The following is a 25563-nucleotide window of genomic DNA, read 5'->3' as shown; positions in this document are numbered from 1 at the left end:
TAACTAAATTCTCAATTATTACTACCTCCATTTTAAGGTCCCTACATTCAATGTTTAATTATGTTCTAATCGAGTTGGATGACATGATCTATGTTTTTAAGACTAAAATGCAAAAAGAAAAGAAAAAAAATTGCACACCAAACTCGGGTTGCCTCCCGAGAAGCGCTTCTTTTTCTTGGAGTCTTGAGCTGGACTCCGTGCCTCCTACGTTGAGTTCTCGAAAGAATCCACCACTAGGATCTTTTGTTCCTTGAATCGCGTCTTGTAAGCTTGAACTCGCCTTTTATACGCCTTCTTTGAATTCTCTTTTTTTTTTTGCTTTGACCTCTTCTTCATCAAGCTTGCGTTTGGTCCCTTTACCCTGCATTCCATAGCATCCTTCTCCTCTTTCACCACTGGCTTTGTCACCCTTGAAATAACCTCCTCTTCATCACTTGTCATCTCATCATCTTCCTTGCTTACCCAAGAAGGTGGACTCTTGTAAGCAATGACTTCAACCAAATATGGAATATATGCTCTTGGTTTTGTTCTTTTGACTGGATGAACTGTCTTGATCTCTTCTTCCATAAGCTTTTCTAGTTTTTCAAGTTCATTATCTTCATTGATTGTGAACACCTCTTCTTGAACATGATTCCTTTGGAAGCCATCTTCTATCCCAAAAACTTCTTTTTCATCTCCAACCCTCAAGGTGAGCTTAGACTCGCGAATACCAACAAGAGCTCCATCAATGTTAAGCAATCGACGACCAAGGATAATTGGAACATCGGGGTCTTCCTTCATATCCAAAACTACAAAATCTATTGGAAAAACAAATTTTCCAATTTTCACCAAAATATCCTCCACAATGCCCCGGGGTTGTGTCACTAAACGGTTCGCCATGTGAATAGTCACTCTTGTAGCCTTCATCTTCTGAATTTCCAACTTCTGATAAAATGTATAAGGCATCAAATTAATGCTAGCCCCAGAATCGGCTAAAGCATTAACCTTCATTTTGTTACCAAACTCACACGGAAGAGTGAGGCGTCCAGGATCTCCCATCTTCTTAAGTGTCTCTCCCAACACAGCTTTTGAGCTTTGATCACTTAGAATCACCTTAGAATGCTTCTTTAACTGCTTGCGAGTGTCTATCAAATCTTGCAGTAATTTATGATGCTTGGGAATTTTGGATAAGGACTCGACAAAAGGAGTATTAATCGGGATACCCTTCACGTGCTTAACAAACTCCAGATGCTCCCTTTCCAGTGGACTAAGGGTAGCTCGGGAAGGAAAAGGCAAAGGCGGCTGATAACCCGAACCAGCTACAAAATTTTTCTGTTCATGACGGGCCCATGTCGTGAACTTATATGGTTCACGTCGTGAATTCTAAAATTCAGCAGCATCTTGATTTTCGAGCTTGGGCTTCTTCAACTTTGGATCGGGCTATTGTTGTTCAACTTCTAAGGCTTCTAAGAACTCAGAGATGGCCTCTTCTTCAGTATCTATGGCCATTACATGAGATTGGGCCTTCGTTTCGGGATTTTTCAGGGATAACTTCTCATGAACCAGAGTGGCTAGTTGACCAAATTGTACTTCAAGTTTATTGATGGAGGCTTGTTGATTCTTTATTAAAGTTTGCTATTCAATAATAGCAACATTAGTATCATCATGTCTCTTTTCCGAAGCTTCCATAAACTTCATCAACAAGGTCTCTAGATCGGGTTTCTTCTCAGCTGGTGGCTGCTCCTTTTGATAGAAGCCTCGACCTGTCTACCTATACTTCTCTTCTTTTTTCTTTTTATACTCTTCATATGGCAGCCACTCCTTCTTTGGTTTCCTCCAGTCTTCATCAAACTTATCCCCACTCGAGTAGCACACTTGAGCTTTTCTGTTCCCAAACTCATCTAAATGGCAATCCTTGGTCAAGTGCGGACCACTACACCTCTTGCAACCCACTCTCATAGCATGAATTGACTGGTCCATTTGTATTATCCTTCGATCCAAATTATTCAGCATAGCCATCACAGCTGCTATTTCTTCAGTTTGGGCCCCTCCACCGCCTTTGATCCCATCTTGCCTAGGGTTGTGGTATTCGCGAGAGTGCTTCGCGAATTCTTCAATCAGCTCCTTGACCTCCCATGGATTTTTCTTTGTCAAAGGTCCTTGAGAGTCAAGGAGTTGTCTCGTCATAACGTTGACCCCATCATAGAAAATCGACATCTCTTGTTGCACATTTAGATCATGTTGAGGGCAATTCATGAGCAAGACCTTGTACCGCTCCCTTGCTTCGTATAATGACTCCCCCGGCTGTTGCTCAAAGTTGGCTATTGCCTTCTTGAGTTTAGCTATCTTGGATGGCGGGCAAAACTGCTCCAGGAATTGCTCACATATTTGAGCCCAAGTGGTGATTGTACCCGGTGGAAGTGATTTTAACCACTCTTTAGCAGCTCCCTTGAAAGTAATGGGAAGCATCCTAAGCAAGACGGTGTTTTTGTTGACATTTGGGACATTGAAGTAATCCGCAATGTCGTTGACTTCATCTAAATGCTTAAAAGCATCCTCATGATCTTTCCCAAAAAATGGGATATCCTTCAGTGCAGTCAAGATGTGCCCCTTCAACTCGAATGTGGTAGTGGCAGGTATTGCGGGTTGGACTAAACCGGGACCCACATCTTCTCGGATCCGCTTCTTGTAAGCTCCCATGGACATCTCTTCAATTGCTGCCATCTCGTTCCTTGGCTCGTTCTCGGGTTCGCTTGTATGTTCTTCAAATTTCGGCTCGGTATCGTATTCGGATTCGGTTTGGACGGGTATTTGATCCAAGTGCTCAAAATTGCTCTTGTGCCTTGAGGATGAACTTGACTCTCCTGTCTTCTTTCCCGACTTTCTTGAAAATGCTGACTTTAATTCTTGCAGTGGCGTCTTCTTATCAGTCTTCTTGTGAAGTGCAGCTTCTGGATCATCAATTGGTGGCACCAAAGGTGTGGTAGATCCTCTGGTCATGAACTCCTGCAACTTGCTAAACTAAAAACGTAAAACTGAACTAAAATAAGAAAATACTAAAAAAACTGAAAATCGCAGCTTTCACGTCGTGAGTTTATAAAACTCACGTCGTGAATTCTGTGACAGAAATAGAAAACAAAATTTTTTTTATATGCTAATCAACTAAGCTAATAAAAAAATAACTAATTAACTTTTTGCAGATTTTATTCCACAAAAAGGGTCGATTAATCTAATGCAACTAAATAAACTAATAAACGCGCTGCTCCCCAGCAACGGCGCCAAAAACTTGATGTGCACGAAAGTACCCACTAATTTTAATATTTATAACCTAACAAACTTAAACTAACTATGCACTTATAGGCAGTGTACCTACTCGGATTACAGTATAGCTTGGATAAGTCGGGTGTCGATCACAGGGAACGGTGTTACTAATTAATCTATTTGCTATCAAATTAACCTAATTATTAACAAGTTTAGAACGGGTTTTATCCGATTTTACAAGATCAGACGAACTTAATTCAAATTCAATCAATAAGTAAAAACACACTCTTGTCTAGTTTGAATCCACTTCTTCCTTATGGCTAGCTAATAATTATGGATTATCTAGTTGGTTTTAATTGTATTAGTAATTTAATTCTAATTTGACCAATAATTAACTAATTCATGTCAAACTATGTATGGTCACACACAATTAAACACAGAACCAATTATGAATATGAATATGCTATGTAAGATTTATTATGTAAACGCAATTATAGTCACAATCCACGTTCTCTAACACAGCTAAGTCTATTTACTTTGATTACTAACTAAGATTGGTCAATCCTAGCTCTAACGATTTCATGTTCACTAAATCATTAGGTAAACAAGTTCATGCAGTTAATGGTCACTAAGCTACACAGAACATGAAATCAAGCAACTAGAGAAACAAACACAAGCATGCTAGGTAACTATAAATCAAACACAAGCAATTTACCAACTAAATAAATCCATAAAAATTAAGCTATTCATAAGTTGGAAGCTTCATCTAGCTAAACAAGAGTAGCTAGATTCAGCTGCTCATAATAGCAACTAACATACTAACACAAATCAAAGTATAATGAAACATGCTCCTAGTTAACAAATAGATAAACTAAATTATGTACCTTCACTCTTTTGGTGTTGAAAGCTTCTTTCCAGGACTTTTCTTCTGATCAAAATCGCCTTGTGGAACCCCTTTCTCTAGCCAAAAGTCCCCTCTATTCGTAATGGTCAAGGGTTTATATAGTTGCTGATTTTTACAAATTCACGTCGTGAATAATAAGATATTCACATCGTGAGTTCCAGATAACCGTGCCCGTCAAGGATTCCTTCACTCGCATACATATCTTCTAGAACTAACTCTCACGTCGTGAATCTTCCAGTTCTCACGACGTGAGAACGTTTTTTCCAGATTTTCTTTTCCTTTACTCTTTTAACTCCCAAAGTTTCTTCCTTTAATGCTTTTAGTCCCTTTTCTTCAAAATGTCTTCTTTTTGGCTGCAAATAACATTTAAGCTCATAAGTACCATTATTCTAAACAAATTACCAACTTTTTAATAAAAGCGTACTTAAATATTGCCTAAAAATAGATATAAATATGGCAATATCAGGGAGAATTAACAACCTTCAAATGGCCTTCTTCTTTCAGGTAGTGGATTCCCAATCTCTTTGCTTCGTTTTCAAAAAGGAAGTTGTGAGTCGCACCTGAATCTATTAGCGCTTTGGTATTTCCTCCATTCAACTTGGCTTCGACTAGCATGAGACTTCCTACCTTAGAACCACTCCCTTTCGATTCCCTTGTCTCGTCTTTTGTCATAGAGTTTTGAAGTCGCATGGAACTCATGTGAACTTCTTTTTCTTCTTCTTCTTCTTGTAACACCGTCGCATAAAATGTCTTTTTCTTCGGACAGTCTCGGATCAAGTGAGGACCATCACACAAGTAGCACTTGATCTCCTTTCGTTATTCTCTTCGGTTTCTTCCTTCGATTGCTTTTCCTTTCGTATTCGAAGGTTGGGGTGTGTTTTGTTTTGGTTCCGGTTCTGACATAGATTGTTCTCCCCCACTATTCCTCTTAACTATGCTTTCTTTTTGAAATTCCATTAGATCTTCTGCCATGGCAATAGCTTCGTCGACGTCTTTGACATTTTACCTCCTGAGCTCGTTGTAGGCCCAAGATTATAGTCCATCCATGAAATAGAAAAGTTTTTCCTTCTCGTGCATGTCGGGTAACTCTAGCATCAAGCTCGTAAACTCGACTATATAGTCTCAGATGGATCCAATATGCTTTAGACCACGAAGTTTCTTCATCGCTACGTCTTCAACATTATGTGGGCAGAATTGTCTCTTAAGTTGCCTATTGAATTCTTCCCATGTGTCTATAGTATATAATCCTTTTTCAATATCACCGTGCTTCCTTTGCCACCATAGAGCTGCACTCTCGCATAGATAAAGTACGGTTGTATCTACCTTCGTCTTGTCGTCTTTCACTTGACTAGCATTTAAGTAACATTCCATCGACCAAAAGAATTCGTCAAGTTCTTTGGGATCGCGTTTACCTCCATACTTCAATGGTTTGGGTGCTTTTATGTGCGGAAACGTTCTCGCAATGGTACCTCCGGCGATTGCTACCTTGAACAAGTTTACTTCGGCTTGTAATGCGTCTACCTTCTCACAGAACTCATTTTTCACGGTGTTGATAAGTCCAAGGGCTTCTTCCTTGATGACACCAATGGTCTCCTTTAATCCATCGCTCGTGTCACTTATCTCAGCAACGAATTGATCGACGATATCCTTCCATTCAAGGATATCACCGATGTTGATCTCCGTCCTTGTAAGCTTGTTCTCTAAGCTTGCCAAGGCAACTATCGATTGGTCCCTCTTCATGGACTTTCTTCCTCTCTTATCGACGACAGGGGGTAGGTCTGCTACTTCACTACTTCCTCCTTCCATAACTTCGATCTCTTGCTTGCACGAACTCTAGGCTCTGATACTACTTGTCACGGGTTGACTCGTTTAGACTAGTCAATATTGTATGCCACTTAGTGCTTCTTCGACTAAGTCAGTCTAACTTCGACGATCTCGATGTACTAACGAACTTAGGAAGCAAGAGTTATGACAAGGGAAACTTCAAGAAAGCTTCTATTATATAACTCAACTTCTTTACAAGGCAACTTCTCGATGGTTTGGCAAATCAGCCCTTCTCCCTATTTATAGGAACCTTACACCTCCTCAAATGGAAGTTTCTAGGTACCGATCATTCTTGAATAACCTAGACTCTTCCTATTATATACATGGATTTTACAAGACTCTAGAATATGGTATACTTGTCTACGATGTTCTAGAAATATCTAGGTCGTCCCAACATTATCCAAATCGTTCTTGTATGATCTAGCGTGTTCTAGATCGTTCCAAAGTCTTATGGGTCGTTCTAGCTTCGTCTAGTGCATTCTTGAATATTCCTTATCGTTCTCATTTGTTCCACGAACATCTATAATATTCTAGTATCTTCCAGGGTCCCGTAGAGCATTCGTGATCTCTCCGGAGACTTCTCGAGTATACTTGATCGTTCTAGAGTTCTCTAGATGATCGTGGAATTTTCCAGAAACTCGGTCCATGACACTACCATCTAATTCCTATTTCCAAAACAACATAAAGAATAGAAACAAGATCGACGAGGCAACCAAATATATCCTAAGGTGAGTTACTTCAACCTCCTGCATATTGATTGTTCTCAACAGCCCTAGTATTATAGCAATTAATCTATGACACATTAAGGGATCGACCCAACCCAAAAATCCACATCTTGAACCCTACATGAATACAACAAAGTAGAAGAATTATTGCACAATTAATGTTAAAACATTAACCTAATATGAGTTTCCTTAACATTTTAGGGCTTGCATAGAAGCGACGACTAGGGTTTCGTGAGGTCCAGGAGGTTACCATAACAACAACATTTCCACAAAAACAGAGCACCATTATTGAAGCTTGAACACGAGAAGGAGAAGAACGAAGAACCATAAACAAGAAGAATGAAGAAGAAGTGTGTGCTCTTTCTTTATAAACGAAAATGAATAAGAAAGACGTTGAGTGTGTATTTATAAAGAAATAAATAAAAATAGTAAAAAAATCCAAGACTTAAAAAGACGGAAGGAGACTAAAATGACTAAAAATACAAAAAAATACAAAAAAAAATCTTGATTTTGGACATTTCATGCAAAATTGAAAACTTTTTGGACTTTATCCATAGTTTTGTGATTACCATAGGGACCAATTTTGTAGTTTTGTCATATTTCGATGTACAAAACCAAATGTGATCAGTAAAAAGGTTCAACAGGTTCAACATGACCACTTTGACCTCCTAGTGTCACTTTGTAGGTTTTTTAGTTCTAAAAAAGTCACTTATGTTTTCAAAAAAGTCAATTGCAACAACCACTATAAATAATAACATGAATGCATTTCTCATAGTTCAATTAACAATATATTATATAATAGATTAATTTGGTGTTCCCCTAGGAACATAGGTTTTTGAAGTATTGGACTTTGGCCACACATATTTGAGGCATTTGTCACTTTTAGTCCCTTCAATATAGGGTTTTAATTTTGGTCCCTTTTGACAGTAAAGTTCTTAAGGGTTTGACATAATTGGTCCTTCTATTTTGCCTATTAACCATTTTGGAAATATACTTTTTTTTAACTAAAGGGTTTGACATAATTGATCCTTCTATTTTGCCTATTAACCATTTTGGAAATATTTTTTTTAACTAAAGGGTTTGACATAATTGGTCCTTCTATTTTGCCTATTAACCATTTTGGGATTTTTTTTAACTAAATAAAGTTTAATACATATCAATGGAATTGCCCGATTTTTCTTGAAGTTGCAATTTCGTCGCTTTTTATGTTATTTGTATTGGGTTGGTCATTCTTTCTCGATCCTTCTGCACCGCCATTCTTTTCTGATCCATTTACTCTTTCTACCGCTTTGAACCTACTCCACGTTCGTTTAGGCCCAGAGCTACCATCTACGTGGTGTTTTTTTCCTCTGAGCTTCTATTGTCCACGCAGGAGATAACACTGACAATATGTTAGCGATTAAATCGTCTCTCTGCTGCCACCATCAGCATCTCCCCCACATCCATCTATCTATCAACATCACCTAATTATACTGGTTACGAATCAGACCCTAAGAACTTGAACGGGGCGGTGTTCACTGCGGTTTCACATGCCACGTAGGCTGAAAACACACTCCATTCCCTCTGGTCTCAGCCCTTTGACTACTGCGTAAGTTCGTTTGCAGTTACTTTAAGGCATAAAAAATAACCTTATTTTCGTAATATTGGAATATTGGAATAGTCGGTATGCGAAAGTTGGTTTCGAAATCCACGTTAGGGAAGAAGTTCACTTTACAAAAATAAAAATTAAAAAATAATCAATTTGGAGTAATATTTTATGTATTATTTTGTCGTTAAAAATGTAACATTTAAGGAATTGATAACCGGTCCATTTTCTAAAAACTTGCTAATTCCAACTCTTTAATTCTTTAGCCATTTTGACACTTTTGGTCCTTACAGTGAAAATTTTTATATTTTTTCATAAAAAACACAAAAAACGGTCTCCCCGAAGCCCGGGTTTTTCTGCTTGTTAATAGAAATATTCAATTATTTATTTATTTTTCATCGTAGTATGCAAAAAAAAAAAAAAAAAACAAAAACAAAAAAAAAAAAAAAACACACACACAAATTACCAAATGTGTATATTTGACATTCAAACAAACTATATAGTTTGAAACTAAAATAAATTTAAAATGAATTAACCATTGACTCAAAATATGAACACGATTATCCATTGAAATTTGCTTATGAATAGTAATTTTTCTTGGTTTTAAACTTTTGACATAAATATTATTACTTTCTAAAATTTTGCCACTTTTTTTATTTTGGATTTTTGTGTTACATGTTTATAGTTTTAAAGTTTTGCCACAAAGATTTTGGATTTTAACATATTTTGTCCTTAAAATTTTGTAATGTATAGAAAAGGTCTTATAAAGTTTTTTTTATATGTTTCAAATTTTCGTATTGTAACATCCCGGAATATCAAGAATAGAGTTGAAGGGCTAAAAGTGTAAATGGGAAAGGGAAACTCGGCGAGTCCACGAGTAGACTCGGCGAGTATGGTCGCGACTCTGGTTGCGTGTTAAGTGGCCAACTCGGCGAGTCGCAGGATGGACTCGGCGAGTAGGCGCTGAGTGGAGAAAACCCTAATTTCGGAGGATGAGACCTATATAAAGGACATTATACCCTCTCCCCAACCTCTTTACCCTCTCTTGAAGTCCAGAAAACCCTAAGACGCGATTGTGAGGGATTTGAATGCATTTGAACCTTGGAGAAGAGATTTTGGAGGAGATCTTGGAAAGTTAGGAGGCTTGGAGCAAGGGGCTTTGCTAAGATTCAGATTTCTATTCTGTTGGGGCTTCCTTTTGAGGTATTACTTCGTTTCTTGGGCTGTTATTCTTCTAGATTCATCGTTTTGGAGTGTGTGGAAAGTTTAGCTTGTGGTGTTTCGAGTTTGAAGGTTAGATCTGAGGTTGCTACCTCAGATCTGGAATGGAGAAGGTCTAGAGTGCATTAAAGTCCTTGTTCTTGAGTGTTTGGTGAAGTCATCTTGTCCCAAACCCTAGCCCTAGAGTGTTAAATGCCTAGATCTCTTTGGATTCACGTAAAGTTTGACACTTTACGTGATCGATGGGTTGTAGAAGGGTAAATCTATGTTTTGGATCAACTCCATGGCCTGGAAAGCTTCTGTATGAGATGAGATCTAGAGGCACTCGGCGAGTCACAAAGGTGTACTCGGCGAGTTGGAAGAACAACTCGGCGAGTAGGTTGAAGATAGCCTTGGACTCGGCGAGTCTGTTCTTGGACTCGGCGAGTCTGGTCGTGAGGTCCTAACCTTTCTTCTGGTTGAGCTGTGAATCGGTGAGTCAAGGGATGACTCGGTGAGTCGAGTGTGAAAGGACTCGGAGTTGTTGGACTCGGCGAGTCTCGGGGTGACTCGGCGAGTTGAGTCGCGGATTGGGGGAAGTTCTGAGCATGGGGACTCGGCGAGTCATTGGGTTGACTCGGCGAGTAGAGTCAGTCAGGGGTTGACTTTGACTTTGACCAAGGGTTGACTAGTTGATTTCCAGGGGCATTTTGGTAATTGTTGGAATTTGTTTTGAGTTCAGTGTTTTGGTGGTTGGCCAGTGGTGGAAATCATATCGGTGATCGGAGCAGCGTGGGTTTATCTATTCAGTCGGCAGTTGCGAGGTGAGTTATCCTCACTATATCGACAGGGTCTACGGCACCAAGGTCGGCCCTTTTATCGGATTGTGATCCGGGTATCGTTGTTATGTTTTGTTGTTGTGTTGCATCCTGGTAGTTAGGATGGTATATGTTAGAGACCTGGTTAAGTTCGGTATCCTGGTATATAGGATGATGCTATGCTAGTGACCGGTTAGGTCGGTATCCTAGTTAGGATGATGTTATGCTATGTGATCTGTTAGATCGGTTTGATTGGATGTGATATGTTATATGATTGAATGTTTATGTGCACATGGTAGTTGGACTGGGGTTGGGTTGAGGCGGGACCTGCTTTGTGCTGTAGGCCAACATACCCAGGGCGGACCGGTTATCCCGAAGGCCCAGCGAGCGGTCCGGATAGGCTGTAGGCCCCAAGAGGGCGGACCAGACGTGCCGAGGCTCGGAGAGTGGACCAGGCCGACTGAAGGCCCAGTGCGGGCGGACCAGTCATACTGTAGACTCAGGGAGTGGACCAGGTGGATTGAAGGCCCAGTGCGGGCGGACCAATCACACTGTAAACTCGATGTATATGACTAGGCTCGGAGGGTGAACAGGTGGACTGTTGGCCGGTGCGGCGGACCAGTCACACAGTAGACCCGAAGTGCATGGCTGTTCTGTGTTCTATTATGATATGGCATGTTATGCATGTATGGTATATATGGTTGGTATTTTGGGGATATCTCACTAAGCTTTCGAGCTTACAGTTGTGGTTTAATGTTTTTTAGGTTCTTCAGGAGACTGTGGCAAGGCAAAGGCGTGATCGTACCGCTCCTCATGATTATGTTTTGTGATGTGATTCTGGGAAGATTCTGAAATATTGTATTGAAAACCTTTTTTGTAATAATTTTATGAAAATGGGTCGTTTTTGAAAAAGTTTAAATTGGTTGAAATTTTATGGTCGTTACAACTTGGTATCAGAGCCTTGGTTTGAGTGAATTGGAGGAACATTTGTGTGACTCCAGTCTCAAATCGAGGAGGGTTTTCAAAAGAGAATTTAAAATGGTTTTCAAAATGAGTAAAGGAGGATGCGGAGGTACGATCAGCCGGAGCCAGTAAGTAACCCCAAAATACCATACATGATATTTGTTTTGAGCTTTGATAGAACAGCATGCTAGTACTAGGCTAGGGATCTTCAGGATTTCATGATAATGTTGCCTGATTTATGATGCCTGTTACCTAGGGCTTCCTTGCGGGAGATTTCCAGTGTTCCTCTAGGAGTTAGGGTTGAGTGTTGTTATGTATGTTCTTCACTAGGATGTTGTGGTATAATTGATACAAATATGGGTAGGTGTGGAAGGTAGTATGGGCCTGTACTACTGAAAGCACAAGACCCATACGCGTATCAAAGAAACCATGACCTCTAGGGATGGGTTGGGGGTTGGTTCCCGGGTTAGCGGGAAGTTTCTGAGAGCTTGCTATGTTTTTCAATATGGAGGCTTCGAGGCATGCTGGGAGTGGATCCGGATCGGGATCGAGAGCAGGAGAGGGCGGTCAGGGTGAGTCGGTACCGCCCGAGGTTATTGGTCAGATGAGCACGTGCGAGTTGGATGCGAGGATTTGTGAGATCATGCATGATGAGGTTGCTGCGTTGTTCCGGGCTGAGTTGCCGGAGTTGTTTGGGTCGATCAAGACCGCCATGGTTGAGTATTTTGATGAGCGCTATACGGCCCTCACAGAGACGGCTGCCGTGGCGGCTACAGCGGCTGTAGCAGCGGCAAGGGGAGGAGCTGGTCGGGGTTTTCAGTATCGGGACTTCGATAATATGAAGCCTCCTACCTTCGATGGGGTTCAGGATCCGATTGTTGCTATGAGATGGTCTTCAGACGTGGAGGGGTGTTTCTTCACGTGTTCATGCCCTGCTGATTAGAGGGTGAGGTGTGCTTTGAACCTGTTAAGGCTCGGAGCGAAGGATTGGTGGAGATTGCCCACGGGGTCGTATTCGGATGCGCAGAGAGCTGCAGTTTCATGTGATCAGTTCCGGGAGATGTTCAGCACTCGTTATGTGCCGCGGGTTGAGAGAGAGAGGTTGGCTCAGGAGTTCCTGGAGCTGAAGCAGGATTTGGAGTCGGTGACGGAGATCACCAGGATGTTCACTGAGAGGGAGATGTTTTGCCCCGAGTTTGCTTCGGAGCAGGCTTAGATGACCCGATATCTGAGTATGCTCAAGAGGGATATCAGGCAGTTTATGTCTACGCAGAGGTGCGAGACCTTGTTGGAGTTGTAGGAGGCCGCCAGGCGGCGTGAGTTGGAGATTAAGTTGCAGTTGCGAGAGCTGAGGCAGGCTTCGGTGCAGTTGCAGTCGGCGTCGAAACGGTCCAAGACCGTTGATTCTAGATTGGGAGATTAGAACAGCCACACTTGTGGCAAGTGTGGGAAGGGTCACACTGGGGTTTATAGGTCCGGTGGTGCATGCCGCAAGTGCGGAAAGGAGGGGCACTATGCGAGGGATTGTCGGCAGGCAGCCCCGGGTCGGGATTTGAGGATTTTTTATCATTGTCATCAGGTTGGACACTTGAGGGTCAACTGTCCACAGCTTGCTGCAGGACCAGCGCAGGCTCCAGCACCGGCCACATTGAGGATCACGGGCGGAGGTCAGGGTGGAGCGGAGCCCCCAAGGGCTCAGGGTCGTGCTTTTCAGCTTTCAGCAGAGGAGGTCAGGGCAGTGCCGGATGCATCTGCGGGTATGTTTCTTCCTTGATGTCTTGTTATTTTGTGATTATTTTGGAGTACTGTATATCTGCTAGTCTCGTTGTGTGGTTTCTGGTATTGTATTCGTTGTTCCTTGAGGTTTATGGTATGGCTAAGGGTTTGGTGTTCGGAATTTCGTTTGTTATCGTTCATGAGGGTTATTAGTGGGAATTTGGCTTTTAGTCCAAATGTCGGGTATTATCTGGAATCTGAGGGGTGGTTGTTGGAGGTCGGGTTTCTTTCGAGCCGAGATGATTTGTGTTGTTATGTGATTTTGTGAAGGTTGCTCGTTCTAGTGGGAATCAGTTCGCGTGTAAGTGTTTGTGTTGTGTAGGGTTGTTGAGGGAGGTCGGTGATGGCGACCGGTGGTTGATAGTCAGTGCTCTAAGTGGGGGAGAATTGGAAAATTCTCCGGAAGATCGATGGTCATGAGAGGTTGTTTAGCTGCTTGGGATTTAGCAGTGGTTATGTCAGCCAAGAGTGTAGGCTGGTATGAGTAAGTGACAGGCATACGGGGCGGGATACAGACCAAGGGTGATTGATTGTGGAAGGAGTGGGATCGGGCCGGGATTGAGTATATAGGATGGAGATAGAGTTCGGAACCACAAGAGGGCTAGAACAGTATGCATATGAGAGTTTCCCGGAGGGATAATTCGGGATGTTGGATGCTGGTTGAGCGGTCCGGATAGACTGAAGGCCGGTGGGCGTACCAGTCAGGCCGAAGGCTCGGAGAACGGTCCAGACAGGCTGAAGGCCCTGGAGGGCGGTCCAGACCTGCTGAAGGTTCCGAGAGTGGTCCAGATGGGCTGAAGGCCTGGAAAGGCGGTCCAGTCATGCTGAAGACTCTGCATGTGTTGATAGATCGGTAAAAGGAAATGAATTGAGTATGTCGCGACGTGTTAGCGTCGGAAGGTCTGGCCCCGGTTATTGATTGTGGTGAGTGGAAGGTAGAGCATGGACTTGAGAGTCCTTGCGATTGGATCCAGAGCATGTGTGGTGCATGGGATAGCGGTTATGCTATAAGAGAATGGTGCAGTATTGGGTGAACACCGTGGCACTTGTCATAGTGACAAGGCGGCCAAGTGGATTTCCTTGGTAAGGAAAAGGAAAGAAATGTAGCTCCGAGAGGGAGTGTAAGTTCACGGAAGTGGAAGCAGTAGTGCAGAGTTATGATTTGGGGTGTTCCAATCATGGTTGATGAGCAGTGTGTCTGCGGCTGCGGTATGGAATCGCACTTGGGTTGAATGTTTGTTGAGGTCACGGAAGAAATTTCCGCGGGTGTAGAGCCAAAAGGTTCAGAAGGAATGCAAGAATGGCTTCTTGGATTTCTAGTTTGATTTCGATCAAGGATTTATGTATGTGGTGGAAATTCGTCTTGGGGGATGCTTGGAGGTATCGTCAGTGTATCGGGTTTCCCAACCCGAAGATGCTAGAGCCAGTTTCAGCATGGGTATGAGATTGCGGTGGAGAAACTCATAGGAGTTGCTCTGAGGCTGAAGGATGTGTCATCCTATCAGCATGGAATGGATAGAGTGGGGCTCAGATCGGGAATTCCGGTGGTTCATGGTTATTTCTAGCTCGTTGAGTCGAGTGATTGTTGTGATTTGGAACGGGTGAAGTATCATGGAATGATACTCAGTTGATAAGTTGGTAAGTGTGGTTGTCAGAGGGCGAGGCCAGTGGCCAGCTTGAAGCGGTGGTTAGAACACCGCGGGAAGGAAAATTGGGTTTTGGGTATCGGTGGTTGTGTTTTGAGGAACCTGGTCTGGTTAATGCCAGGTGGTTCATTGCGAGAGTAGTTCTGGAGTTGTGTTGCCGCAGGCTTCGAGGACGAAGCCTAATTTAAGTGGGGGAGAATTGTAACATCCCGGAATATCAAGAGTAGAGTTGAAGGGCTAAAAGTGTAAATGGGAAAGGGAAACTCGGCGAGTCCACGAGTGGACTCAGCGAGTATGGTCGCGACTCTGGTCGCGTGTTAAGTGGCCAACTCGGCGAGTCGTAGGATGGACTCGGCGAGTAGGCGTTGAGTGGAGAAAACCCTAATTTCGGAGGATGAACCCTATATAAAGGACATTATACTCTCTCCCTAGCCTCTTTACCCTCTCTTGAAGTCCAGAAAACCCTAAGACGCGATTGTGAGGGATTTGAGTGCATTTGAACCTTGGAGAAGAGATTTTGGAGGAGATCTTGGAGAGTTAGGAGGCTTAGAGCAAGGGGCTTTGCTAAGATTCGGATTTCTCTTATGTTGGGGCTTCCTTTTGAGGTATTACCTCATTTCTTGGGCTGTTATTCTTCTAGATTCATCATTTTGGAGTGTGTGGAAAGTTTAGCTTGTGGTGTTTCGAGTTTGAAGGTTAGATCTGAGGTTGCTACCTCAGATCTGGAATGGAGAAGGTCTAGAGTGCATTAAAGTCCTTGTTCTTGAGTGTTTGGTGAAGTCATCTTGTCCCAAACCCTAGCCCTAGAGTGTTAAATGCCTAGATCTCTTTGGATTCACGTAAAGTTTGACACTTTACGTGATGGATGGGTTGTAGAAGGGTAAATCTATGTTTTGGATCAACTGCATGGCCTGGAAAGCTTCTGTATGAGATGAGATCTAGAGGCACTCGGCGAGTCACAAAGGTGTACTCGGCGAGTTGGAAGAACAACTCGGCGAGTAGGTTGAAGATAGCCTTGGACTCGACGAGTCTGTTCTTGGACTTGGCGAGTCTGGTCGTGAGGTCCTAACCTTTCTTCTGGTTGAGCTGTGAATCGGTGAGTCGAGTGTGAAAGGACTCAGAGTTGTTGGACTCGGCGAGTCTCGGGGTGACTCGGCGAGTCATCGGGTTGACTCGACGAGTAGAGTCAGTCAGGGGTTGACTTTGACTTTGACCAAGGGTTGACCAGTTGATTTCCAGGGGCATTTTGGTAATTGTTGGCATTTGTTTTGAGTTCAGTGTTTTGGTGGTTGGCCAGTGGTGGAAATCATATCAGTGATCGGAGCAGCGTGGGTTTATCTGTTCAATTGGCAGTTGCGAGGTGAGTTATCCTCACTATATCGATAGGGTCTACGGCACCAAGGTCGGCCCTTTTATCGGATTGTGATCCGGGTATCGTTGTTATGTTTTGTTGCTGTGTTGCATCCTGGTAGTTAGGATGGTATATGTTAGAGACCTGGTTAAGGTCGGTATCCTGGTATATAGGATGATGCTATGCTAGTGACCGGTTAGGTCGGTATCCTGGTTAGGATGATGTTATGCTATGTGATCTGTTAGATCGGTTTGATTGGATGTGATATGTTATATGATTGAATGTTTATGTGCACATGGTAGTTGGACTGGGGTTGGGTTGAGGCGGGACCTGCTTTGTGCTGTAGGCCAACATACCCAGGGCGGACCGGTTATCCCGAAGGCCCAGCGAGCGGTCCGGATAGGCTGTAGGCCCCAAGAGGGCGGACCAGACGTGCCGAGGCTCGGAGAGTAGACCAGGCCGACTGAAGGCCCAGTGCGGGCGGACCAGTCATACTGTAGACTCAGGGAGTGGACCAGGTGGATTGAAGGCCCAGTGCGGGCGGACCAATCACACTGTAAACTCGATGTATATGACTAGGCTCGGAGGGTGAACAGGTGGACTGTTGGCCGGTGCGGCGGACCAGTCACACAGTAGACCCGAAATGCATGGCTGTTCTGTGTTCTGTTATGATATGACATGTTAGGCGTGTATGGTATATGTGGTTGGTATTTTGGGGATATTTCACTAAGCTTTCGGACTTACAGTTGTGGTTTAATGTTTTTCAGGTTCTTCAGGAGACCGTGGCTAGGCAAAGGCGTGATCGTACCGCTCCTCATGATTATGTTTTGTGATGTGATTCTGGGAAGATTCTGAAATATTGTATTGAAACCTTTTTTGTAATAATTTTATGAAAATGGGTCGTTTTTTAAAAAGTTTAAATTGGTTGAAATTTTATGGTCGTTACACTTATGTTAATAGGTTTGACCTTAGTATATAAAATGAATTACAAAAATGGTCCTTGTAATTTACAGGAAAAGTACTTGTGTATTTTTTACAGAACGATCCAAATATTTAAAAAAAAACAAAAATAGTCCCTACATAACATAAAGTTTGCAAATTACTCCCCCCCCCCCCCCCCCACATGCCCCCGTAATATATTGTCATGTTTCGACTCTACACTTTTTGGGTTTCACGCTTTCGCCACATAAATTTTATGTATTTACATGTTTACTCTACTCTCTACACTTTCACAGTTACACATGTCCCCCCTTCCGCATGAAACCTCGCATGCGTCCCCCAAGAAGCGGGGATAAAGCATTTTCTAGTTGCTTCATACATAGAATGTTATTTAACTACCTTTAATCATTATGTAATTAAACAAATCCTAAAAGAAAGTAAATAAAATGCTATTTCACCTATTACCTTTTATCAAGAACATAAAACAACCAAGAAATATATTTTATATTCTTACAAGTGCCTATAAACCTATATTTTTATTTTGTTTACGATAAGAAAATAATATTGTTTGAAACTATGTTGTTTCTTTGAATGGACAATGTAAATAATTGGTAATATATATATATATATATATATATATATATATATATATATATATATATATATATATATATATATATATATTATGATAAAAAGAACTAAATAATTGAATATTACGTCAATATTTTGTTATTTGGACAATAAGAAAGTGCATTTATGTTACCATTTGTAATAATTATTGCGATGAATTTTTGTGAAAACATGAATGACTTTTTCGATAGAGAAAACCTTAAAAATATGCAAAATTGACACCAACAAGTCAAAATTGGAGTGTCAAACTTTTTCTGTCAATTAAAAATGGTTTTTGTAGATCAAAATAAAATAGAATGATTAAACCGGAATCAAATGGAAATTTAGAGGCCTTTATGTGTTTCTCCTATAACAAACTAGGTATGAGACACATGTATTATATGAGTTTATTTAAAAAAAAGAATATGAAATTTTAACAATTTGAGAAGTTTGAATTTATAAGAAAAATGAGAAAAAATTTAAATTATTAAAATTAATGAGACTTTAATACATTGAATACATTACATATATAAATCCTTTCTAGTAAATACCTTACATATATATTACCTTACATGTTAAATGTGGAATTTTAATTTAATAAAATAAAATTTTAATAAAATGACAAGTGGAAAATAGAAAATCTAAAAATTCTACAAATGTCATGTGTCCAAATAAAAGAGAAGAGGACATGTGGCAAAAAAAAACTTTCATTTATTAAGGAGGAAGCCTCTTTTAGAAAAAATACCAAGGTTCTAAAAAGGTCGTCATGGTTCCGCCATGGCGCGCCACGGCTCCAAGGCTTGCATCTGTCGCCAAGCTTTGCCAAAACGCCGTCTTAACTCATATATGTGTATAAAAATGAATAATAGTTGAAAATGCATATAAAAATATTAATTATATTGAAAATTGCCGCATTAAGTCACGCCTTACGAACGCCGTGACTCGCTAAGGCTCGGAAAAACTTGAGGTTTGACATTGCCGCCAAGTCACGCCTTACGTTATTTAGAACCTTGAAAAATACTATCAAATAAAATACTAAGAATCTTTTTTATTAACAATGACATTGAATTTGTCACGTTGGCGTCCTATTAATACTTTACGTATTTGAATTTTCACACAAAATTACAAAAATAGTTCTATTAATACTTTATATATTTGAATTTTTACATTTGTATTTTTAAATAAATTACAAAAATAGTCCATGTGGTTGTTAAAAATTATGTAGTTTTCATCCTAAAACATTTTGTGGTAAATTAGTAGTTTAATTTTTGATACTTTAATCAGTTTTGGTCTCTATCAACTTTGAAAAGACAATTATACTTCTTATATTTGTTTTTTGTATTATTTTTCTTGTTTTTTTAATAATTAAAAATAAAAGAAACTCTCCCTCTCTCTCCTTCCCTCCCTCACTCTAGTTCTATTCGTCCACTTTCTCTCCGACTTGATTTCTAATTCGATTCACACAATATACCCCAATTCGAAATCAACTAATTCAATCACATATAGTTCCTTACGATTCTTCCACTTACATCGTCGTCACCAGAGTTATGGTTCGCAAATCGGAGCTAGGGTTTGCAAAACAAAAATGACGACGACGATGTTAGGGTTATGGTTCAACGATTGATATTTGTCTCTCTCATTTCCCAGTGTACAAATCTGCAAATCGGCGATGTTAAAGAACATATCAGTGTAGCCTTTGTAAGATTTAGAACCTTAAATCTGATAAAAAAAACTCACCAATATATGTCTACGTGAGAGTGTATAGAACTGTTATACTTAGGAAATGAAATATGCAGAGGATAAGAAAACAAAAGGAAACCAAAAAGCATTAACTTTCATTCACATATAAAGGGCTATATATAGCCTGACACCGAATTGATAGAACATCATAAGGAAAATAAAAGAAATCTAATAATGCTAGCTAAAGAACAGGAAAAGTGGGAAGACCACCCACGTGCACTAGCCTAAGAACCGGTCAAACCTATTTACCAAGTCTTTTATTCACTCTAAATAAAATTAAGTAAATGAAGTACCCTGTAAAGTAAAATACCAATTAACTGCAGCATGTATCACTGTGATACCAAACCGAAAATATGCTTTTGGGTCTTCAAAATCATGTCATATAATGTCTTTGAACCCAAGGTTATTCCATGCAAACTCAAAACAAAATAATCTAAACCTGACCAATAACAACCTATGACTTAAACCACCTAATTAATCCCAACAATCACCCCTTAATCAGGTGACTCATTTACAGCAATGTCGGTTCATCATCCTCGCACCGGATTAAGTTAAGCTTGTTCTTTTTCTCCCACATTGGACATTTTGAAATGTAATACCCGAACTAATTACAATTGTAGCATTTCATGTGACTCTTGTCCCGTTGTACTCGACCATCTCCTTGAGCTTTCCCGGAACCCCGACCTCCACCTCAGCTCCCATAGTCTTCATGATTCGATTTTCCACAACCACAATGATCACACATATGCTCTTTTTCTTTTGCTTTTTCTTCAGAATTTGCAAGCAAAAGCTGATTTTGTTCGGGTTGGATCTCCTCAACTTTGATCCTTTCTTCATAAGCTTTCAGTCGTCCCACAACATCATCATAACCGATGGTCTTCAAATCTACAACCTATTCTATAGAAGCCACCATATGAATAAAATGTTTTGGGAACACATTAAGAAATTTTTAACCAATTTTGTTTCTTCCATAACCGATCTAAGTGAGGCGGCTCGAGAAGCGTACTCAGACAACTTATTAGCAAAGTTGTCTATCACCTCTTGATCCTTCATCTTTAGATTTTCAAACTCTCTCATTAGAGTTTGAAGTCTTGCCTCCCGAATTCGATCCACACCCAAATGACGGGTTTTGAGAACCTCCAACATTTCCTTTGCAGTTATGAGATTTCCTATTAACAATGTCTACTCTTCAGGTATGGCTTGAAACAAAAATGAAATTGCTATATTGTTCTTCTTGGCATCCCCATTAACTCCCGGATCGATTGCCTCCCACACCCCATGAACATTGAAGATAGCTTGCATCCTCATAGCCCATGCTGTGTAATTTGTTGACGACAACATTGGACATTGAAGAGACATGATGTTGCTCTCCTTTAATTATAGTTGCTGTTTGATCCTTCGGTGGAGCCATTCCTGCGATTTACTGCACTACCAAGTTTATATAATCAACTAAAAACACTGCTTGAAAGACCTACCTGCAAACACCTTTTGTTGCCTTTCACCTGTTGTTTTACACCCTTTGATTAACACCTTCTGGTTGCTCTTGATCCTCCTATATTGTTCTTCGATCAAACTTGGTTAACAAGCTCGCTGATTTTGGCCGAAATCACGACTCGTCTCCGTTACCCTTTTGATCTCTAGAACAGAAAAGAAACAAACTACTGATTTGAAATCAACCCCTCTTCAATCGATCTCCGCTCTGATACCAAATGTAAGATTTAAAACCTTAAATCTGATAAAAAGAACTCACCAATATATGTCTACGTGAGAGTGTATAGAACTATTATACTTAGGAAAGGAAATATGCAGAGGGTAAGAAAACAAATGGAAACCAAAAAGCATTAAGTTTCATTCACATATAAAGAGCTATATATAGCCTGACACCGAATTGATATAACTTCATAAAGAAAATATAAGAAATCTAATAATGCTAGCTAAAGAACAGGTGAACTGGGAAGATCACCCACGTGCACTAGCGTGAGAATCGGTCAAACCTATTTACCAAGTCTTTTATTCACTCTAAATAAAATAAAGTAAATGAAGTACCCTATGAAGTAAATTACCCATTAACTGCAGCATGCATCCCTATGATACCAAACCGAAAATATGCTTTTGGGTCTTTAAAACGATGTCATGCAATGTCTTTGAACCCAAAGTTATTCCATGCAAACTCAAAACAAAATAATCTAAACCTGACCAATAACAGTCTATGACTTAAACCACCTGATTAATCCCAACCGTCTTATGGTTTCCGACGTCGACCGGTGATTTTTGGTGCCAAAATATTGCCATCGGTGATTTTAGAGTATAAATCGGGAGTGTCTAATCGTTGCTGGAATGATTTATGGGTGGAGATGAAGGTGGCAAAAGATATAGGTGGTTGTAGCAAACAGTGGTGACATTAGATGTAGTCGTTGATGGTAGTGTCAGACAAAGAGGTGGAAGTGATAACTTAGGAGCGACAGGGTGGAAAGGGGTTTTCAGACGATGGTTGTTGTGACTTTTATATCTACAAATAACGTTTCCAACAAGGATGTTGGCGGTTCCGACGATGTTGTTGACGGTTCTGGCAAGGATGTCGGTGTCATAGCTCTTCTTGGTTGATCGGTGGTGGTTATGCTAGTATTTTTTTTTTCAGAGAGAGAGAGAGAGATGGATAATGTTCTTTTATCAAAGCACCAAAGGGAGAATTGGGAATTTTTCTGATAGGAGATAAGGGTGTTTTTCCTTGGCGCTATAAAATTCGCCCACCGGGGTCTCATCTGTGACTGTGAGTTCAATGAATAAACGGATGAAGTCAATAAAAAAATCGAAGAATTCAAAGAGCGTTTTTAATGAAAAAGTTAAAAATATAAGTAAAAGAAATGTTAAAAAAGTAATATTGAAGGGCATATTTGTCATTTACGTTGAATTCGGGTTGAATCTAGACCAAAAACATAAAAATATGTTAATCATGAAAATATGTTAAATCATAAAAACTAAAACCGTACAAATTATCCAAAATCATAACAAGTTATCAAAAATTAAACTATTTATACACCAATAATCTTTCTTTTACTAAAAATATATTTATGCACCAATAAATATCTAACTTCAGGTTTAAAACAATATGATAATATATTAATAAAATGCCAACACGACAAAATCAATAAATTATTATAAAATTCATACATCGGAAAAGGTCTAAAAACAGTGATTGATGGCATGCATCTAGTTCAAAATACCACCAAAAATATGGAATCTGGTTCAAATACAACCATACCAATAAATTGGAAAAAGCATATTTCCATCACATCTTTTGAAAGCTTTAAGATATAAAATATTAAGCCATTGTCCATAACAAATAATGGAAAGCATTTCAAATCATAATAAGAGCGAATATATATATATATAATATATATATATAGGGTTAGATTCATGTGAGACGGCCTAATTTTGTGAGACCATGAGACATATTTTTTTAATTTTTTTATTTTTTTAGTTAATTCAAATTCCGAAAATAATATTTAAAAAAAGAATTTTTTGATTTTTTCATTTATTTTGTATTTTAAAATTATTTTTAGAATATATCCAGTGTAATATTCTATTTAGAATATTTAACGTATTTTTAAAAAAAAATAGAATTTTTTTTAATTTTTTAGTTAATTCAAGTTTAAATAATATTTAAAAAAAAATTAAATTTTTCCATTTATTTTACATTTTAAAATTTTTTTTAGAAAATGACAGTGTAATATTCTGTTTAAAATATTTCATGTATTTTAAAAAAAAAAAAAAAAAAACGGGATTTTTTTTAATTTTTTTTAACTTTTTTTTTATTTTTTTAGTTAATTTAAATTCGAAAATAATATTTTAAAAAAAAATTAAATTTTTCCATTTGTTTTGCATTTTAAAATTAATTTTTAGATTTGAACTCACGGTATCACAAAATAATTAAAATGGTCTCAAATGATATATATATATATATATATATATATATATATATATATATATATATATATATATATATATATATAAAGGCGTTAGAATATCGTTTGTGGCTTCAAAAATAAAAGAGAATCCAAATCAAAAAACATATATCACATTTTCAAACAAAATGCCAGAACTTTCACCATTGCCAAATAAAAAAAATATCATTTTCAAATAGAAACTCACAAGAAAAAAACAAAGACATTTATATTCAAGATAAGATAAAATGAAATAAGATGCATATGATATTATGATATAAATGGTAAAAGAGAAAAAAAAAAAAAAAAAAAAAAAAAAAAAAAAAAAACTATATATTTTCCATTGCATGTGAGGTGTAGCAAATCTTTAGAGAAACAATAAAGCAGTCCACATTTCAAATCATACATGTTTAAAGAGAAAATAGATATCATTCCATTCAACCATCTTTGGATTCCCATTAACACAGACTAAAAAACCTAACTTTTTTATCAATATATATATTTAGTAAGACACCATATCCGAAACCCTAGATTTAAAGATGATCATCATCAAGATGAAGCAACTAAAAAAGTGATATCAAAACATTTGGATCACCCCATTGATTCTTCTTCAACATAGACAGCAAAAGAGTAAACAAGATACAGAGGAGATAAAAAGTAAATGTGGGAATACACATTTACCATTCATCCTCTGGCAGATCAACGGTTGTTGGCGTTGGGACATTCACGAGCAAAATGCCCATCTTCACCACAGTTGTAGCAACCGCCACCTCCACCTCCACCTCCGCCGCGACCACCCCCGCCACCGTATCCTCCACCTCCACGACCACCACCACCGTATCCTCCACCACCGCCTCCACCGCTCTGAAAGCAATCCCTAGCCATGTGTCCAGACTCGCCACACTTGAAACATGCGTTCCCACCTCCACCTCCGCCTCCATAACCGCCTCCGCCACCATAACTACCTCCACCTCCTCCGTAACCTCCACCGCCTCCATATCCACCACCACCGCGGCCTCCTCCACGGCCACCTCCATTATAACCTCCTCCTCCATAACGATCACCACCACCACCACCTCCACGGCCGCCTCCGCCACCACCACCGCGTGTGCTTCCCTGTACAGGTCCCTCATCAGGACCAGTTACGTCCACAGCCTTGGTCCGTCCGTCGGATCCGTTCTCGACAACGTATTCAACAGTTTCGCCATCTCCGAGGCTACGGAATCCTTCAGCCCTGATCGATGATTGATGAACAAACAGATCTTCGCTGCCGTCCTCGGGGGAAATGAAGCCGAAACCCTTGGTATCGTTAAACCACTTCACGGTTCCCGATTTCCTAGCACCGTCATCAGCCATTTTTGTTTTAAAGCTTTGAAAGAGAACTCTTAGAAACCCTAGAAGAAATCGGAAAGCCCTGAAAATCAGAAGAGAGAGAAAACCCTACTCTCTCTCTAGAACTTTGGATGACTATCTTTAAGCTCACTGCATTATGTGTGTATATATATTATATCGGTTTTCTTGTTTAGGGGTAAAATGGGAATGAAAATGCAACGTCATCAATGGTAAAAGAAATTCAAAATTTACAATTCCCATCCAACGGCTGGGGATGAGCCAGTGGCGCTTCGAGAGTTTCTTGCCGTCGGATTGAGCTAGTAAAATAAAGTGAAAGTTAAATGGGGGTAATGGTATTGGAAAATGGGAAATTAATACAATTATTAATTTCTATGAAAACAAACCTTAAAATATAAGTTTTTTCATTAAAAATAGAGAAAGTTACACTCTTGGAATTGTGGTTTATCCGTTGTACTGTTTTTTTGTTGTAGTACTCGGTATGGGCATGTTAAGAGAGCCGTTATGACTGACGTGGCTGGTAAAACGGCGTTATAACACTTGATGAAAACCATTTCTTTTTTCGTTATGGGGTGTTATGTGGATCTTATAGTAACCAGGACAAAGATAAAACAAGAAAGATGATTGGCTATCTCATTCATCAACCAATCAAATAATTTTCTCTAATATCTCTTTCTACTTCTCAACATGATATAACATGTCGAACACTATTTTCCCCTTGGTGTTATGGATGAAGTGACATCAATTTAGTGTTACATCTAGTTGTCCACACTCAATGCATTTATTTTTTGTTTATTTTTAGAAAAGTAACACCAATGCTGACGATTTTAGTAACCCTTCTAAGACTATCCATATTGGTGAACACTTCATCAGCTCACTCAAAAAAATTAAAAAGAAAAGAAATGGTGTGAGCGGATTGCCCCTCCAACCTAGTTCATCATCTTTCTCT

At 39.6% G+C, this 25563-nt stretch overlaps 1 protein-coding gene and 1 non-coding gene across 2 annotated transcripts; one reads left to right on the top strand and one right to left on the bottom strand.

Moving 5' to 3' along the window:
• The first annotated feature begins 2212 nt into the window (after positions 1 to 2212).
• Positions 2213 to 2319, top strand: LOC145103505 (small nucleolar RNA R71). Its single transcript, XR_013706594.1, has one exon. It is a non-coding gene; the product is annotated as a small nucleolar RNA R71 (small nucleolar RNA).
• Positions 2320 to 23673: 21354 nt separating this feature from the next.
• Positions 23674 to 24749, bottom strand: LOC145102453 (glycine-rich protein 2-like). The gene has a single exon (XM_079039850.1). It carries the CDS (start codon positions 24618 to 24620, stop codon positions 23964 to 23966), a length of 657 nt encoding a protein of 218 aa, XP_078895976.1. The 5' UTR covers positions 24621 to 24749; the 3' UTR covers positions 23674 to 23963.
• Between the last annotated feature and the right edge of the window lie 814 nt (positions 24750 to 25563).

This window comes from Lactuca serriola, chromosome 4, assembly GCF_051521515.1.
Source record: "Lactuca serriola cultivar US96UC23 chromosome 4, Lser_US96UC23_V15, whole genome shotgun sequence".
NCBI lineage: Eukaryota > Viridiplantae > Streptophyta > Magnoliopsida > Asterales > Asteraceae > Lactuca > Lactuca serriola.
The sequence above is the reverse complement of the archived record's forward strand: the minus strand, read 5'-3'. Positions and strand labels throughout refer to the sequence as shown.